Source organism: Microtus ochrogaster, chromosome 5 (genome assembly GCF_000317375.1).
Source record: "Microtus ochrogaster isolate Prairie Vole_2 chromosome 5, MicOch1.0, whole genome shotgun sequence".
NCBI lineage: Eukaryota > Metazoa > Chordata > Mammalia > Rodentia > Cricetidae > Microtus > Microtus ochrogaster.
The window spans coordinates 92155636-92173126 of NC_022012.1; the positions used below are offsets into that span (position 1 = coordinate 92155636).

General features: G+C 52.2%; 1 protein-coding gene across 1 annotated transcript in view; it reads left to right on the forward strand.

Moving 5' to 3' along the window:
* Positions 1-17491, forward strand: part of Ttc21a (tetratricopeptide repeat domain 21A) — a 33940-nt gene that overhangs the window by 12083 nt on the left and 4366 nt on the right. The window contains exons 9-22 of the mRNA XM_005348104.3: positions 1048-1240; positions 2704-2801; positions 2921-3121; positions 3925-4054; positions 5732-5889; positions 6087-6302; positions 9844-10082; positions 11052-11124; positions 11223-11333; positions 11636-11774; positions 11891-11997; positions 14824-15012; positions 16179-16289; positions 16749-16830. Of these exons, the coding sequence (XP_005348161.1) occupies positions 1048-1240; positions 2704-2801; positions 2921-3121; positions 3925-4054; positions 5732-5889; positions 6087-6302; positions 9844-10082; positions 11052-11124; positions 11223-11333; positions 11636-11774; positions 11891-11997; positions 14824-15012; positions 16179-16289; positions 16749-16830 (2047 nt within the window). The remainder of the gene's footprint in view (positions 1-1047; positions 1241-2703; positions 2802-2920; positions 3122-3924; positions 4055-5731; positions 5890-6086; positions 6303-9843; positions 10083-11051; positions 11125-11222; positions 11334-11635; positions 11775-11890; positions 11998-14823; positions 15013-16178; positions 16290-16748; positions 16831-17491) is intronic.

Here is a 17491-nt window from a genome sequence, read left to right on the forward strand (position 1 = left end):
GAAGGTCCAAACAAAGTTGCCAAAGAACTTGTCTTTTAAAAAAAAATAAAAAAAAAAAAAAAAAAAAAAAGTTTACAGGAAAAACTAAGAATGAGGCCAACCCTGGGCGCTGCTGGGTGACTGTCCCCCTCCATGTGTGTGTCCAAGTTTCTCAGCTGTGTCCCTATGTGGCATGGGACATGGTTCATCACAGCCACTTCCCATCACCAAACTCAAATAGCTTTTCAATAAGCTTTAGGTAAAAAATAAAAACAGGGGCTGGAGAGATGTCTCAGTGGTTAAGAGCACTGGCTGTTCTTCCAAAGGACCCGGGTTCAATTCCCAGCACCCACATGGCAGCTCACAGCTGTCTGCAACTCCAGTTCTTGGGCATCTGACACCCTCATACAGACATACATGCAAACAAAACACCAATCCATATAAAATGTAAATAAATAATCTATTTATGAATAAATATAATATAATATAAACCAATGCAGTACAATAAAACCCACAAAACCAAACCCCACCTTCTGGTAATAAGTTGGGAGTGGTGATGCCTATGATTCCAGCAGTCAAAAGTTTGAGGCAGAGGATCAGGAGTTCAAGGCCAGCCTCAGCTACGTAGCAAGTTAAAGGCCAGCCTGGGCTACATGAGACCCTGTCACAAACACAAAGCAACCTGTTGGTAACTACTAAGATCAGTTACTACCAAGTGGTGGTGGCACACACCTTTAATCCCAGCACTCGGGAAGCAGAGGCAGGTGGGTCTCTGTGAGTTCGAAGCCAGCCTTGTCTACAGAGAGAGTTCCAGAATAGCCAGGACACAGAGAAACCCTCTCTCAAAGAAAAAAAAAGTCAGTACTGTGGCCAGCCAAGATGTGTTTGTAGGACACTATGACTGGAGGCAGGTTCCTAGGAGATGGATAGCTAGCTACACACAGATCCCAGGGACCTCTTGGACTCTCTGAGTCCTTCCCAGCTCTGCTGTAATGCCCCCACTTCTGGCGTTATCTTCACCCAGGCAGCTGGACTGACTCTCTGTTCCCATCTGTCCACTCTTGGCAGTGCGGGAGGCACCAGGCGGTCCAGCGACTTGTGAGCGGCTTCCTGGAGCGCATCTTCATGAGCACACCTACCTGTGCCCTTGTGGCCACAGAGTTGGGCTATCTCTTCATCCTACAGCAGCAAGTGAAGGAAGCATGCTTGTGGTACAAGGAGGCCATGAAGCTAGAGGAGAACCGGCTGGCTGCCTTGGCAGGTCTCCACGGGCTGGGCAGGGTGGTGTTCTGCTCTCCAGACTGTGTGTGAGTTTAGGGCGTACCGTCCTATGGGGATCTTCCAGTGAAGCCACCGATTTAGATGGAAGCCTAGGACTTATCCATGTTGTGGCTGGAGCACCCACATCCTACATCAGCAAAGATGGGAAGTTTGGCGTTTTTCCATGGGTGTTGGGACTCCTGGAACTGGAATTATAGACAGTTGTGAGCTGCCATGTTCGTGCTGGGAATTGAATCTGGGTCCTCTGGAAAAGTAGTCAGTGCTCTTAACCCTGAGTCATCTCTCCAGCCCCTGTGGAATACTCTGTTTTGTCCCTTAAGTAAAGGGCACAATCAGCTGGGTGTGTAGGTGTGCACCTGTCATCCCAGCAGGTGAAAGCCAGGGATCAAGAGTTCAAGGTCATCCCCAGCTATGTAGAGCTTTGGAGGCCAGCCCAGGCAACATGAGACCCTGTCTCGAAAATAATGATTAAAAACAAGTTAATTACCCTAGTCTATATAACAGGCAGACATGGCTTGGTAAGTGTTTGCCTGGCCGGTGTAAGCCCCCCAATCCCTACTACACCACCACTATAGAAACAGTCACCATAAAAGAAAAGAAGGGGGGCTACAAATAGCAAATCCAATGTGATTGAAACATCACCAACGTAAAGATATAAAAATATGTTTATTTAATAATCAGGAGAATATTAGAACCCATTCCTTTGGTCCTTTGACATTGTGTGTATACCTGAGAGGGGTGTACGTGTGTGTGAGTGTGTGTATGCGCACACACCCCCACAGAGGTCAGAAGAGGGTGTTGGATCCCCCAGAGCTGGAGTTGCAGGCAGTTGTGAGCCCTCTTTTGTGAGGGCTGGAAACCTAACTCGGGTCCTCTGGAACATGTTTAAATTCTTAGCAGGGACGGCAAGATGGCTGAGTAGTAAAGTGGCCTCCTTCAAGCCCGACAGCCCGAGTTCCGTCTCCTGGACCCCATAGCAGAGAGCCAGCTCCCACAGTTGCCTTCTGACCTCCACATGCACCGCATGGCACACGAACTCACGCATGTGCTTGCACATACACAGTCTTGTCCATGCTAGGAGCTGAACCCAGGGCTCCATGCATGCTATGCTCTGAGCCCCTAAATCTGTAAATCTTCGGGTTGAGTGTTGGTGTGTGTACTTTAGTCACAAATACTTAGAAAACCATGGGAAGGGTTAAACCACACATAGTTAATGGTGCTTCTAACTGGAGCCATTTTTAAGCCAACACATGGATGGGGGATGATTCTCTCTCGGCCTTTCTGCTTCAGTTCTCTGCCCCACACCTGTCTCGCTCCTGCAGTTTGTGAAGATGTGAGGCCACCTCCTGCCTGGGCCCTTCCTTTCCCGTCTCAGTCTGCCCCTGAATCTGCCCAGCTGCTGGTTCTACTGCTTGCTCAGCTTCGTTCTTGTCCCATCTACAGGGAGCATCTGGTGCCAGATCTTGCAGGGCCAGCTGGAGGAGGCGGCGCACCAGCTGGAGTTCCTCAAGGAGGTGCAGCAGTCCCTCGGGAAGTCTGAGGTCAGAGCTAATAGGCAAGGATGGCTTCCCTGTAGAGTCTCCAGCAGAGGGCGATCCCAATGGCCGGCCGCACTGCTCGGGCCAGCCTCGGCTCCAGGCCCCAAGCCTCTCTTCCACAGGTACTGGTCTTCCTGCAAGCCCTTGTGGCATCTAAGAAGCAAAAGCCAGAGCAAGAGGCCACCGCGCTCCTGAAGGAGGCAGTGGAGCTGCACTTCTCCAGCATGCAGGGCCTGGCCCTGAGCCCCGAGTACTTCGAAAAGCTGGACCCCCTCTTTCTGGTCTGCATTGCCAAGGAGTATCTGCATTTCTGCCCCAAGCAGGTTAGGGGGATGACCCATCTTCTCGGCAGGGGCCTGAAGTACAGGGGTGATTGGACAAGGGCTTTACCTGGCCAGCCACCAAGCCCGGCTGAACTGTGAGGAAGCAGGCAGGAATCTAGTGTTTCTGTGGTGTTTATTTGTTGTCTTATTTTTGAGACAGGGTCTCCTGTAGCCCAGATTAGTCTCTAACTGGCTGTGTAGCCAGGGATGCCCTTTGAACCCCTGATCCTCCTGCCTTCACATCCTGAGAGCTACCGCCACACCCAGTTTATGGGGTGTCATGGATGGAACTCAGGGCTTCCACAAAGCAAGTGCTCTGTCCCCTGAGTGGCAGCCCCAGCCTGTGCCAGGTCTTTTCAAACAGGAACAGGCTGAAGCCAGATCACCTCAGAGGCTGTTGTGGTGCAGAGCCGGATGTCCCAGGTGATGCGCAGTGTCCTCTCTCTCACAAGTTCCCAGGCCTGTCTGTAGCTGGGGCACAGGCTCCGTATTTGGGTGGGGCAGCACACCGGCCGGCCACGCACTTGTCCTTGTCCTGACAGGAGCTGTAATCTCAGCTCTCAGGCGGCAGAGGAAGGAGGGTTAGGAGTTCAAGATCATCCTTGGCTGTACAGGGAGTTCAAGGCTGTCATGAGCTACGTGAGACCCTGGGCGGAGGGCGGGGAGGGGGGCACGGTGGTAGGAAGAAGAGGAGGTAGGAGACCCTGGGCGGAGGGCGGGGAGGGGGGGCACGGTGGTAGGAAGAAGAGGAGGTAGGAGAAGAAATAAGGCGGCCACACATTTAGCCTCTGATCTTCCCACAGCCTCGGTCACCTGGCCAGCTCGTGTCTCCACTTCTTAAACAAGTCGCTATGATCTTGAGTCCTGTGGTGAAGGTAGCCCCGGCCATGATGGACCCACTGTTTGTGACGGCTCAGGTCAAGTTCCTCTCAGGTGAGCAGCAAACGCTAGCAGACACCTGGTGGAGCTTCTGCCTTAGGTTGTAGCCACAGGCTCCTTGCCTGGGATTCTTTTCCTGTTTGTGTATGTGACACACACACGCATACCCGCATACCCGCATACATACATACATACATACATACATACGTACATACATACGCACATACATACATACACACGTATGTACATACATACATACATACACGCATATGTACAAACATACGCACACAGAATACCGCTGTGAGGAAACTGGAAGGCCACGTGGGATAGGAAGAGTATTTCCATGAGGCCCCAGATGGCAAGGCTTTCACTGAGGCCACAGTCAGGTCTGCAGTCAGGTCTGCTAGCTTCTCCCGTGTCCCAGTTTAGGCATCAGAGAGAGGAAAGGGAAGAACATTCTGTGGGCGGCCAGTTGTTCTCTGCGATACACAGCCCTCCCCTGAAGCACTTTGCTTAGGGCCTGCACCATCTCCCTGCCTGCGAACTGACTATTCCCACGTCTCCTGCTGTCTCTACACTGAGGGCTTTCACTCACCTGAGGGCTCTTAAGACTTCGTCCTCTAGGCTCTCTGGGCCAGGTTTACTCATAGTTTTAATGTCTTCTGGGTCCAAGGCCAGGGAAGAACTGTCCCAGAGGTGCTGGCAGCTACCAGCAGGTTTGGGACCAACGCTAGGTCTCTAAGAGGTGAGGTTGCCATAGTGAACTCTTCTTCTCCACAGCACACAAGAAAAGATGAGGGAATTTGGGGCCCAAAAAAGGTGTATCCCAACCTACAGGTGATGGCTTTCAGGCAGCAGCTATGGAGAGGCCTGGCTACAGAAGGAGAAACTGCCCCTCCTAGCCCTCTGCACCCTGGCATTAAGCTGCCAGTATCAAACCAGGACAGCCTGCCTGGCTTCAGAGGGGGCACCTAAGTCTAGTGTCAGGAGTTCAGACCTTCATGGGCTTGAGTTTAAATGAAGACTTTGACCCTTGGCTTACATGACTACATCCTGAATCCCATATCCAAAAGACAGTATGTGAAGGCCCAAGCAGGTATAGGGCCTCATTAACATGCATGAGGTCCTAGGTTCGATTCCCAGAACCACAAAAAATAAAGATAAAATACAAGGGTCAGAAACAAAACTTACAGGATCATGCAGATGTTAAGTCTAGTCAGACTTTAACAGGCCTGGCAGGGCAGAGCAAGAACTCAGTCATTAAAGCATGTTCCTTGTGATTGCAATGGCCTGAGCTTGATCCCTGCTTGTGATCCTAGTGCCAGAGAGGCAGACAGGGACAGGTGGAAGTCCGGGGTGGGCTGGCTGGCCAGCCTAGCCTGCATGCTGAGCTCCAGCCCAGAGACCAACCCTGTCTCAACACAAGGTTAATGGCTCCTGAGGAATGTACTGAAGTTGGCTTCTGGCATGCAACACACACGCACACACACAGACACACACACAGACACAGACAAATACACACACACCACATATTCTCTCTCTCTCTCTCTCTCTCTCTCTCTCTCTCTCTCTCTCTCTCTCTCAAACTGGGTAAAATACCAACATTTGATAGAGATTTCTGTAAATACCAGATTTCCGAATGGCCACATACGTGAAACCCATTCTTCCTCTACTTGTTGGGTCTCGGGGGCTCCTAAAGCTCTTATGCAGGCTTTGGTTCTGTGTCCCTAGGAGAGCTGGAGAACTCCCAGAGCACCCTGCAGCGCTGCCTGGAGCTGGATCCCACCTTTGTGGATGCCCACCTCCTCATGTCCCAGATCTACCTGGCTCAGGGCAACTTTGCCATGTGTTCCCACTGTTTAGAGCTGGGTGTCAGCCACAACTTCCAGGTGGGAGCTCTCTACACTCTGTGGCCAATCGAACACCCCTTTCTGGACCGTTGCTGGGGTGGGGGAGCATATAAAGGCGTAGGAACTCTGCTAGCCCACAGGCTGGGCAGGCTCATTGGTTCCCCCGGAGAACCTCCCCAGGCTGCCGTGTGAGCAGCAGAGGTAAGCTAGCCCCAGTTCCGCTCTGCCTCTCCTAGGTCCGAGACTACCCCCTCTACCACTTCATCAAAGCCAGGGCCCTCAACAAGACTGGTGACTATGCCGAGGCCATAAAGACCTTGAAGATGATCGTAAAACTGCCCACCACAAAGGCGGAAGAGAGCAGGAAGAGCAGAGGCCCCTCCGTACGGCCCAGTGAGCGGGCATCCATCCTGCTGGAGCTAGTAGAGGCCCTCCGACTGAATGGGGAGCTGGTGAGAAATGCCTTGCATGGGGCTGGGGATTAGGCCATGAAAGCATTGAACCAGAGTCCAGATTGCCAGGACCCCCAGTGCATCTGAGGGTTCTAGGTTCAGTGAGAGAGATTGACCTTGATGATAAAATGATCACAGAGGATGATACCTGATGTCAATTTCTTCCCTGCTCATGCAAACATACGAGTGTGCACCTGCACAATCACGCCTCCACCCCCCAATGCGAACATGCATACACACATGCGTGCATACCAAACACATAGACACACAACAAAGAAAAATACGCTTTGCTCCCATTCCCTGGGCCAGGGCACATTGGAGGCCCCAGGAGACCAGCCTGGGGCCAATCTCTGATTTTGTCTGAGGTTCACTTCACTTGGGCTATGATCTGAGCCCTTTTGTTTGTTGATTTGGTTTGGTTGAGACAGGGTTCTCTAATGTAGCTCCAGCTGTCCTGGAACTCACTATATATACCAGGCTGACCTCAAACCTGCAGAGATGCCCCTGCCTCCGCAAGAGGCAAGAGCAAGGCTTGGAGGAGCTGAAATCTGTATGATACCCTGGCCTCAGCAGCCTTGCCAGCTCACAGGATGCGGTCTGCCCTGGACCATCTCTGTGACCAAGGTCCATATCCTTCCCTTGTGATGCACCTGACTGAGATGGAAAACTAGCCTGAAAGGGGTTTTTTCCCCTTTCAAAATAAAGGACTGTGAAGATGGCTCAGTAGGTAAAGTGTTTGCCATGGAAGTGTGAGGACCTGAGTTGGATCATGGAGGAAAGGGAAGGTGCTGACCAATGTTTCTGTCCCACCAATCCCACAGCCGTTTAGTCCCAAGTAAGCACATAGAAGTCTACATTAATCATAAACTGGTTGGCCTGGTAGCTCAGGCTTCCTATTAATTAATTCTTTTTTTTAAATATTTATTTATTTATTATGTATACAATGTCTGCCTGCAGGCCAGAAGAGGGCACCAGACCTCATTACAGATGGTTATGAGCCACCATGTGGTTGCTGGGAACTGAACTCAGGACCTTTGGAAGAGCAGGCAATGCTCTTAACCACTGAGCCATCTCTCCAGCCCCTATTAATTAATTCTTACATCTTACATTAATCCATTATTCTTGTCTGTGTTAGCCACATGGCTTTGTACCTTTCTCAGTGAGGCAGTCACATCTTGCATCCTCTGTGGCAGGGTGATGACTGCAGACTGACTCTTTCCTCTTCCCAGAATTCTTCTGTTCTCATTGCCCCACCTCTACTTCCTGCCTGTGCCTGGCTACTGGCCAATCAGCATTTTATTAAACAAGTAAAAGAAACAAGTCTTTACAGGGTAAAACCATTGTCCCACAGCAGGGAGGCAGCATGGTGGCCTGTGCCTTTAATCCCAGCTGTGGTGGTTTGAAAGGAAATGGACCCCAAAGGGAGTGACACTAATGGGAGGTGTTGGAGTAGGTGTGGTCTTGTTAAAGGGAGTACATCACTGTGGAGGAGGGCTTCAAGGACTTACATATGCTCAAGTCACACCCAGTGAGACAGTTCACTTTCTATTGCCTTTGGACCAAGATGTAAGGATGCTCAGTTGCCTCTCTAGCACCATGTCTGCCTGCATGCTGCCTTGCTTCTTGCCATGATGATAATGGACTAGACCTCTGAACTATGTGAGCCACCAAAATTAAATGTTTCCCTTTATAAGAGTTGCTGTGGTCATAGTGTCTCTTAACAGCAATAGAAACCCTAACTAAAATCTGGAGAGATGGCTCAGTGGTTAAGAACTTTGCCTGCTCTTCCAAAGGTTCTGAGTTCAATTCCCAGCAACCACATGTGCTCACAACCATCTGTAATGAGATTTGGTGCCCTCTTCTGGCCTTCAGGGATACATGCAGGCAGAACACTGAGTACATATTAAATAAATAAATCTAAAAAAAGAAACCCTAAGACACCAGTACTGGAGAGGCAAAGGCAGGCAGATCTCTGTGAGTTCAAGGCAAGCCTATAAACAAAGCAGGTTCCAGGACAGCCAGAGCTGTTACACAGAGAAACCCTCTGTTCAAAAAGTCGTGCTTGGGGGTACATGACTATAATTCCAGTTCAGGGGAAGTGGAGCTAGAAGGATCTCTGGGGCTCACTAGCCAGTCACCCACTCCAATGAGCAAGCTTCAGGGCCATGAGAGACTCTCAGAAAATCAAAAGGGTGGCTCCTAGGGATGACACCTGAGATTGATCCCTGGCGTGTGGTCACATGTGCTGGTATGCCTGTTCATGCTTGAGCATGCAGCTGTAACTCATACACACACACACACACACACACACACACACACACATGACTCTCTGGGTAAATGTGTGAACATGAAAGCAAAACTACCCAAAGGAACACAAGACAGGTAGAGACAGATGCTCTACCTATGCAGAACCAGGAACTGCCTGTCCAACATCAGCTGACAGCTCAGCTGTTCCTAAAGCTAAGGGTTGGTCTGTCAGGCATCAGGAAGGGAACTGGGTGAAGGAAAACAAACTCAGATGTTCCCGCTGGAGACAGAGAGTAGGGGAGTGGGGTTGGGGACGGAGTGGGGCCCGGGATAGAGTGAGACAGCTCCCCCTGCGCCCAGGAGCACGGGGCACCCCTCGGGTGGCCAGCTCCAATCCAGGCTGATAGAGGTCTCAAATGCAGCACCCTCTGCCTCCATCCATCGTCGACTCAGGAGAACAAGCAGGGGATAAGCTGAAAGTCAGTTCTGCAGTAAGACAAAGATAGGGGCCATGAGCTGAGAGCCCAGGGTTCTGCCCAACTTCCTTTAAAAAAAGGCACTCCAGAGGAGGCTGCAGTCTGGGGCAACAGTGCCAAAGAGTGTTCTCACTACAGCCTAGCACTTTGAGGTTTGGGGATCTAGGGTTGTTTGACTTGGTTTTTTTTGTTGTTGTTGCTTGTTTGGTTGGTTGGTTGTTTTGTTTTGTTGGTCGATTGGTTGGTTAGTTGCTTGGTTGGTTGGTTGTTTAGTTTTGCTTTTGCTTTTTTAACTTTTAAAGTTACATTTATTTATTTTTATGTATATGCATATATGAACATGTATGCATACATGCATGCATGCGTGGAAGTCAGAGGACAAATTTATGAGAGTTGGCTCCCTCCTCCCACCATATGCACCTGGGGATTGAACTGCGCAGCCAGCACCTTTACCTGCTGAGCCGCGTTGTCACCCCTTCACCAGAGTTTTTTAAAACTGTCTGGGTAGTCCAGATTGGCATGAAACTCATGATCCTCCTGCCTCAGCCTCTCAAGTGTTAGAATTGTGGGTGTTGATCATCATGACTGGCCTCCCAGCGAAATGAGCTGTCCCCATTAGAGGAGGCACAATCATGACAGCAGCATCTCTGTGTTCTAATGACCAGCCATTGCCTCCACAGCTGCTCTGCAGGTGGCCGAGTATCTTCTTGGCACAGGTGCACCCCTGGGCTGGGACAGGAACAGAGGTATAAATGTCCTTGGGTCACCTGTAATAGATCTTAACAAAGAGAGGGTCTGTTTGGTCCTCCACCTTGTAGCACGAGGCCACCAAGATCATGCAGGATGCCATCAATGAGTTCAGCGGCACGCCCGAGGAGATGCGCATCACAGTCGCCAACGTGGACCTGGCGCTGAGCAAAGGCAACGTGGACTTGGCCCTGAGCATGCTGAGAGGCATCACGCCCAAGCAGCCCTGCTACACGGAAGCCAAGGAGAAGATGGCCAGCATCTACCTGCACACACGCAAGGACATGCGCCTCTACATAGGCTGCTACATGTAAGCTCCACCCACGCGGCAGGCGGCTGGCACACTTTCCCCTGGAGGCTGGGGAGGGTTCCCTCCTGTTATATGCCTTTAACTTGGTCTCCAAAGTGTATCCCCAGAGTGTATTAGACCACATTAGACCTCGTAGGTCTCCCTGGCCGAGGGTGAGTTCCAAGGACCTCGGCCCTTCCCCCGCGCTGTGTGTTTTACATTATGGTGGGAGCATATAGGTCCGGATCCCAGCACTGGTGCCAACGGAACCGTAAGAACAACTCACACCCTGGCCCTGCTCTCTGCCTTTCCTTGGTGCAGGGCCTCAAGGGTGATCAGTGTGGGGTGGGCGAGGAAAGCGTGGAAGTCGGAAGCACCGACCCTGACTCCTAGAATTTGGTATTGGAACCTCAAGAGGTCCTTTCCAGCCCCTTTCTCTGGGAAAAACTAGGCAGTCTGGGGCTCTAGGAGCTGGGAGGGTAGGAACTGACCAACAGGGATTAGACTTTCAGGGAAGCAGTGTGGGGCTGGGGTGGGGCTCAGTGGCTGTGTGCTTGCCAGACATGTCCTGGGTTCCAACCCAGCGTCTCAGGAAAAGGAAGTATAACTGGGGGTGTAGCCCAGTTACGGGGTGCTTTGCTTAGCATCCCGTTAACTCCATGTTCAGTCTTCAGTGTGACATAAGATCGGGTGGGGAGACCCGCCGCTGTAACCCCAGTACTTGGGAGGTAGAAACTAGAGAACCAGAAGTTCATAATCAGCCTGACACATGGACCCTGGCTCAAAAACAACCAAGTCCAAACATGCAAAACAGTATGGCTGTTCATGGAGAAGACCAGAGGGCTGGGGTGGCCCTCGGCCATGACCCAGACAGACAGCAGGTGTGAGCCTGGCTGTTAGTGCTCTCCAGGATCTCTGGGACTCAAGATGATGAACGGATGGACACTCGCCAGGCCCAGGCCTGAGAGAGGAAGTTGGTTTCTCCTGTAGGGAGCTCTGTGAACACCTGCCCGGCCCCCACAGCAGCCTGCTACTGGGCGACGCTTTCATGAACATTCAGGAGGTAAGGAGAGAGACTCTCTGGGCCTTGCTAACTGGCTCCCAGGATCACTTCTCTGGTGAGAGGAGAAAAAGACACCCCTTCCATACTTTCCCCACCAGCCTGAGAAGGCCCTGGAGGTGTACGATGAGGCCTATAGAAAGAACCCTCACGATGCCTCCTTAGTCAGCAGGATCGGACAAGCCTACATGAAGACCCACCAGTACGCCAAGGTGAGGCTCCCCTAGGGAGGGCCAGCCATGCAGGGAAAGAGCTTAGAAAGCCCACGAGTTGGAGGTCTAGATGGGAAGGGACAGCATTTCGCTCCAGCTTCCTGCTGAGAGCGTGACTTGTGACGGGGAGGGGGGGTGAGCGTGCCAGTCTGCACTGTCTGCCCTCCCTGCTTCACCTGAGGCCTGAGCCCCGCTGGGAGGCGGGAATGGGCCGATCTGATGTGGTGGCTGCTGGAGGGACATGGTGTCAGCAACCCCCATGCAGAGCCAAGCTGAGGCCAGTATTTCCCGTGTGCACAAAGGCCATTAATTATTATGAGGCCGCCCAGAAGATCAGTGGGCAGGACTTCCTGTGCTGCGAACTGGCCGAGCTGCTGCTGAAGCTGAAGAAATATCACAAGGCAGAGAAGGTGCTGAAGCAGGCCTTGGAACGAGACTCTGGTGAGGCGGCGTTCGAACTCGCTCCGACCCCTTCTACATTAGCTAGGGATTTGAACCCAGCCCTTCCCACCAACCCAGGGGCCAGACTAGCTGACTGTGTGTGTGTCTCTCTCTAGGGGTCAAGGATATTCCATCCCTGATGAATGAGGTCAAGTGCTTGCTTTTGCTGGCAAAGGTTTACAAGAACCATAAAAAAGAGGATGTGGTTGGAACACTGAACCAGGTAACTGACCCAAGGTCTTTGTAGCTCCTGATGTGGGGAGGAAGGAGGCTCAGCCCATGGGCCTGTCAGGGTGCAGACCTTCCTCAAGAGAGGCCCATCACCCTCTACTCACATCTGAGAACCCTGGGCTGCGCTGGGCTGAGAAGGGCCAGGAGATAGTGACTTTGTCCTTAGGAAGAGTGAGGTGACCGTCGGCGTGAGAGTGGCAGCAAGTCCATGCATTGAAAGCTCTGTGAAGCTATGTTTGTCCCCCTCTCTCCTCCCCTCCCTCTGTTCCTTCCTCCTGCCCTCCCTAGCTCAGTACCTACCTTCCTTCTTTTGGAGACAGGGTCTCTAAAAAGGCTAAAAGTTTACCCAGCTAGCCTAGAGCTCTCACTATGTAGCCCAGGCCGGTCTTACCGTAGTCCTCCTTCCTCAGTGGGCTGAGTGCTGGTATCCAGGGAAGCATCGCTATGTCCGGCTTCTCTGCTCTTTTTTAAGTTTTCACAGTGGTGCTTTGGGCTAAACACTATGACATTCCCATCTGACTGAGAAAACCTTTCAAGGCATGAAGACTAAAACCCAGAGCTAAGTACAGATGTTTATGACTTGAGGTGATTTGGCTGAGAGTTCTAGAACTTTTCAGAACTGTAGGTCGAGTTCTGAATTTTTACTTTTCCTGGGCTAGAGATAGATGACACTCTACTGCCTGGCAGATGCTAGCAGTGGCAGCGAGCAACAGCTTCCGAGGGGCCACTCGCTGCCAGGCCTGCCCAGTGCTCTACAGTGTTCTTCTTGCTAAGCTTTGGTGCTCAAGGCGTTCGGTACAGTCAATGCTGTTTTCTCCCAAGACAGGGTTTGTCTGTGTAGTCCTGGTTGCCCTGAAACTCACTTTGTAGACCAGGCTGGCCTCAAACTCAGAGATCCACCTGCCTCCCAAGTGCTAGGATTAAAGACTTGTGTCACCACTGCCCAGCTCTAGTCAATGCTGTTTCGTAAGATTTAATTTTATCAATATAATTGTTTACCTACACATATGTATGTGCACTGCATGCATGCCTTGTGCCTGTGGAGAGCAGAACAGGGCAGTAGATCCCTTGGCACTGGAGTTATAAGGTGGTTGTGAGCTGCCCGATTTGGGTGCTGGGAACAAAACACGGGTCCTCTACAAGAGCAGTGTGTTCTCTTCAGTGCTGAGCCATCTCTCCAGCCCAAGAATTTTGAATTTTATTTTTGAAACAGCATCTCACTCTATAGCCCTGGCTGGCCTAGTACTTACTGTGTAGATCATTGTGAGTCATGACCCCTATGGGGGTCAAATGACTTTCACAGGGGTCACCTATCAGAAAGCACAGATATTTACATCACAATTCATAACAGTAGCAAAATTACAGTTATGAAGTAGCAACAAAAATAACTTTATGGTTGGAGGTCACCACAACACAAGGAATTTTATTAAAGGGATAGACTAAGCTGGCCTTGAACTCAAAGATCCATCTCTGCTTCCCAAGTACAGAGATATCACACCTGGACCAATGCATCTTTTACTTGCATGTATTCACCTTATAATGGGTTTATCATAAGTCAAGGAGATGGAACTGAGATTGAAGTCTGGCCTGTACCAACACATCTTCTTCCCATACGGGGCTGCCCTGATCCACATGCCCTTGGCCATTCCTGTCGGGCCTTCCTCACTTTCCACCTGCAAGAAAAGGTTCCCACTTGTTCCCAGGACAGAGCTCCCCCCGCCTCTGACCGCTTGAGGTACAGGGTTTCTCTGTGTGACAGTCCCGGTTGTCCTCTGCCTCCCAAGTGCTGGGATTAAAGACGCGCCTTTAGTCAAGCCCTGATGAGGTGCCTTATCTTGTCTACCACCCAATCCACCAATCCACTTATCTCTTTGTCCTTAAGGGGCCAGCGCTAGTTCCCACGCACTTCTTGCAACTTGGCTATCTTTCCTGTTCCTCACCTCCTCCATTCACTTCTTGGATGCGAGAGAACTGCCTCGTTTTCCAGAAGGGAGACAAACGCAGAGCAAATGTGTCCGCCAAAGCACAGCCCCGGGACACAGTTGAGTTGGTAGCAGGCACAAATGCCTTGGTTCTCCCTTCAGTACTACACAAACCACGCATGGTAGCACAGGATCTTTGATTATATAATGAGTTCCAGGCCAGCATGAGTACGGAAGACCCTGTCTCAAACAACAATGAAAACCCAGCCCGGGGCTCTCCGGAGGCAGAAGACAATCTCTGTAAGTTTCAGGCCAGCCCCATCTACATAACAAGTTCCATATCAGCCAGGACTACATAATGAAACCCCGTCTCAAACAACAAAAAGCCAGCCTGAGCTTGGTTGGCACATGCCTTTAATCCCAGCTCTGTAAGGCAGAAACAGGACGGTCTCTGAATTTGAGGCCAGCCTGATCTACTTAACAAGTTCCATATGAGCTAGGGCTACATAGTGAGACCTCATCTCAAAAACAAAGCAATAACCACCACTAGTAACAAATGCCCAGCCTGCTCTGGGCACCTACTGTAGGTTGCTCTAGCCCGCAAGACAGCCCAAAGCAAATCGACACACAGCCCCAAGGTATGGTGGAGGCAGGGCAGGCAAGTGAAGACAAGTTTGCCCTCCACTTCTGCTCCTCCTGGGCGGAGGGTGGGGGGGGCAGACAGGGGCAGGCGGGTTGGGGGGCAGTGCAGGCCTCCCTCCCGCGTGCTGAGGGAGTGGCCCAGATTTCCTCAAGGTGCTCTTTCTGACATTGCCAGCTATAGAACACACTGGGAAGTCCTGTGGCCTGGCACCTGAGCTGGGGGTCTCTGATCCTAGCCTCACTGGTTCCCCCAGGCCTTGGACCTCCAGTCCCGGATACTGAAGAGGGTTCCCCTGGAGCAACCCGAAATGCTCCCCTTCCAGAAGCAGCTGGCAGCCTCCATCTGCATCCAGACCGGGGAGCATTACGTGACAGAGAAAGACTATGACAATGCCGTGAAATCCTACAAGGATGCCCTCTCCTACTCGCCAACGGACAACAAGGTGCATGGCCCTCGAAATAACACCGTGGGGGCCGGGGAGGTGGCCGGGTGGCACAGCACTTGCCTAGCGCCCACAAAGCCCTGGCTTCAGTCACCATTCACTACAAACCAAGTAGGGTTGTACCCAACTGTAACCTCAGCCCTTGGAAGGTGGAGGCAGGACCAGGAGTTTGGGGTGGGTGTCCTTGCCGAGAGAGGCCTTCTCCGAGCTGCTGCAGGTATAAAGCCAGAGGGGAGGCAGGAAGGCCAGCCCACTGGAGCCTCTGGGGCAAGAAGCGGCTCTGGCTGACCCCAGACCCTCACCTGCTACCATTCTTTAAGCAAGGCTAGGAAGGCCAGCTTTGGGCCATTTATGAAGGCTAGAATAGGGAAAGACAGCCCTGGATGTCTCGTCGGCCTGGCCTTTGTCAGTTCCCCCTGGTGGGGGTGCCACTGGTGTGGGTGCGGGGTGACTCGTGGTTGCCAGGCTGCGTGGGAATCCAGCCCAGGTTGAGTTTCCAAGCCAGCTGAGAGTCGTGGCAGAGGTGTGGTGCCAGATGAGGAAGCAGTTCACACTAAGTTCACACTCTTCTAAAGAGCCTGGACATTGGAAGAGTGATCTTGGTTTGGTGTCCCCCGCCTGTGCCCCCTCCTCCCGTACTACATAAAACTTGTCATCTCAGCACCTGGCAGGAGGCAGGAGGTCACCCTCAAGTACAAATGAGATGGAGGCTAGCCTAGGATACGTGACCCATGAAAGACATGTCTCAAGAACATAGTTAAACATATTGTATGAAAAAATAATAATAATAATAAAAATTAGCTTGGTAACTGTTCACCCTTTGACAGGCCTTGGTGACTTTGGGGTAGGGCGGGCATGACCCTTGCCTGAGATTGGCCTCAGGCAAGAGGAAAAGAGTAGCAAGAAGGAGATTCTAGCACGTTGTCATCTGTCCAGGAATCCAGGACACAGAGGAGTCCCCAGAGGAAGCAGCAGAGGCCAAAGGATGAGATTAGTGGCTTAGCCAGGCCCCAGCTCATTCCGTTGGTAAAACCAACAGAACGGCAGGGGAACTGGGTGAGAGGGAGGCCTGCTTTCAAAGCCAATAGACGAGGAGGCCCGGAGGGAGCCAAAGGTGACTGCAGCGAACGCGGAGCTGGCTTGTTTTCCTGTCTGTCTCCGCACAGGTGGCGCTGGAGCTGGCGCAACTCTACCTGCTTCAGGGGCAGCTGGACTTGTGTGAACAGCGCTGTGGCCCCCTCTTACAGATGGAGCAGACGCAGGAGAGAGCTGCGGTGGTAGGAGCTGCCTGTCATGCTGCGCACCGCCCCGAGGGGCCCCGTGACAGATTCCTAATTATTTAACCTCAGACAATTCACCGTCCTACCCTAAGAGCTTTGGGGCCCTGTCCCAGCCTCCTGCTCTGTCCTTCTTTTGGGGCGGGCGGGGGAGGGGGGGCGCGGGGAGAGGCATGGGAAGGCCAGCAGGGGGCAGCAGCGTCCTCGAGGCTAGGCTGGGGGCGGGGCACGATTGGACCAACTTAAGGGGAAACCACACCCCCTGTTAGGTGAAGGTGAAGGTCGGGTGACTGTGAAATCACCCTCCCTGGTCTGCCTTCACCGCCTTGCAGGGTAGAAAGACACCTGCAGTCCTCCGGGGGTTCACAGGCTCTCTGGACCAGGGAGGCTACCTGGGGAGTCTTCTACTTTCCTTCCCTGCCAGCCCCCACGAAGCCGCCCTTGTGTGTCTTCTAATAGATGCTGGCTGACCTGATGTTCAGAAAACAAAACTACGAAGAGGCCATCAGTCTCTACCGCCAAGTGCTGGAGAAAGCTCCAGGTACCTGGGGCCAGAAGACCACCTCCCCACCCAGCCAGGATGGCTATCCCAGAGAAGGGTGGGCCTTCTCCCCTCCTTCCTGGCTGGGCAGAGGAAGCCCCTTCCTTCCCAATTGTTCCCAGAGAAGCAGGAAACTGATAAAGACCCAGAACGTGGCAGCCCTTCCTGAGTCCAAGGGGGCCAGTTCCTGGACCCAGGCGCTTGGCACTGGAACCAGGACAGCCTGTCTGTCCCTATATCGCAACTACTGGGGCTCAACACAGTCCCCTCTATGGCCACACCCACCTGGAAGCCGGTAGGCATTCTCTCTAGGTTGGTTAGCCACACCCCTAGTTGCTACTGAATGAAACAGCAGCTTCAAGGGTCAAACCTGAAACCCAAGCCAGAGGCCCAAGCAGTTGTGCTTAGCAGCAGAGTCTCCCAGTCAGGCTGCCTGGGTGTGAAGCCTGGTATCGCTCAGTAGCCATGCAACCTTTGAAAACCTACTTCACTCCTCCATGCTCAGCGTCCCCTTCTGTCGAAACGGGGACAGAAAGAGGGCTCAACCCTGTAGTTAAATCACAGGTAGGACATCACAGAGCCAGGCAGGGGGTAAGTGCTGCGTCTGTGCATTTGTGAGTGCGTGTGTGTGTGTGTGTGTGTGTGTGTGTGTGTGTGTGTG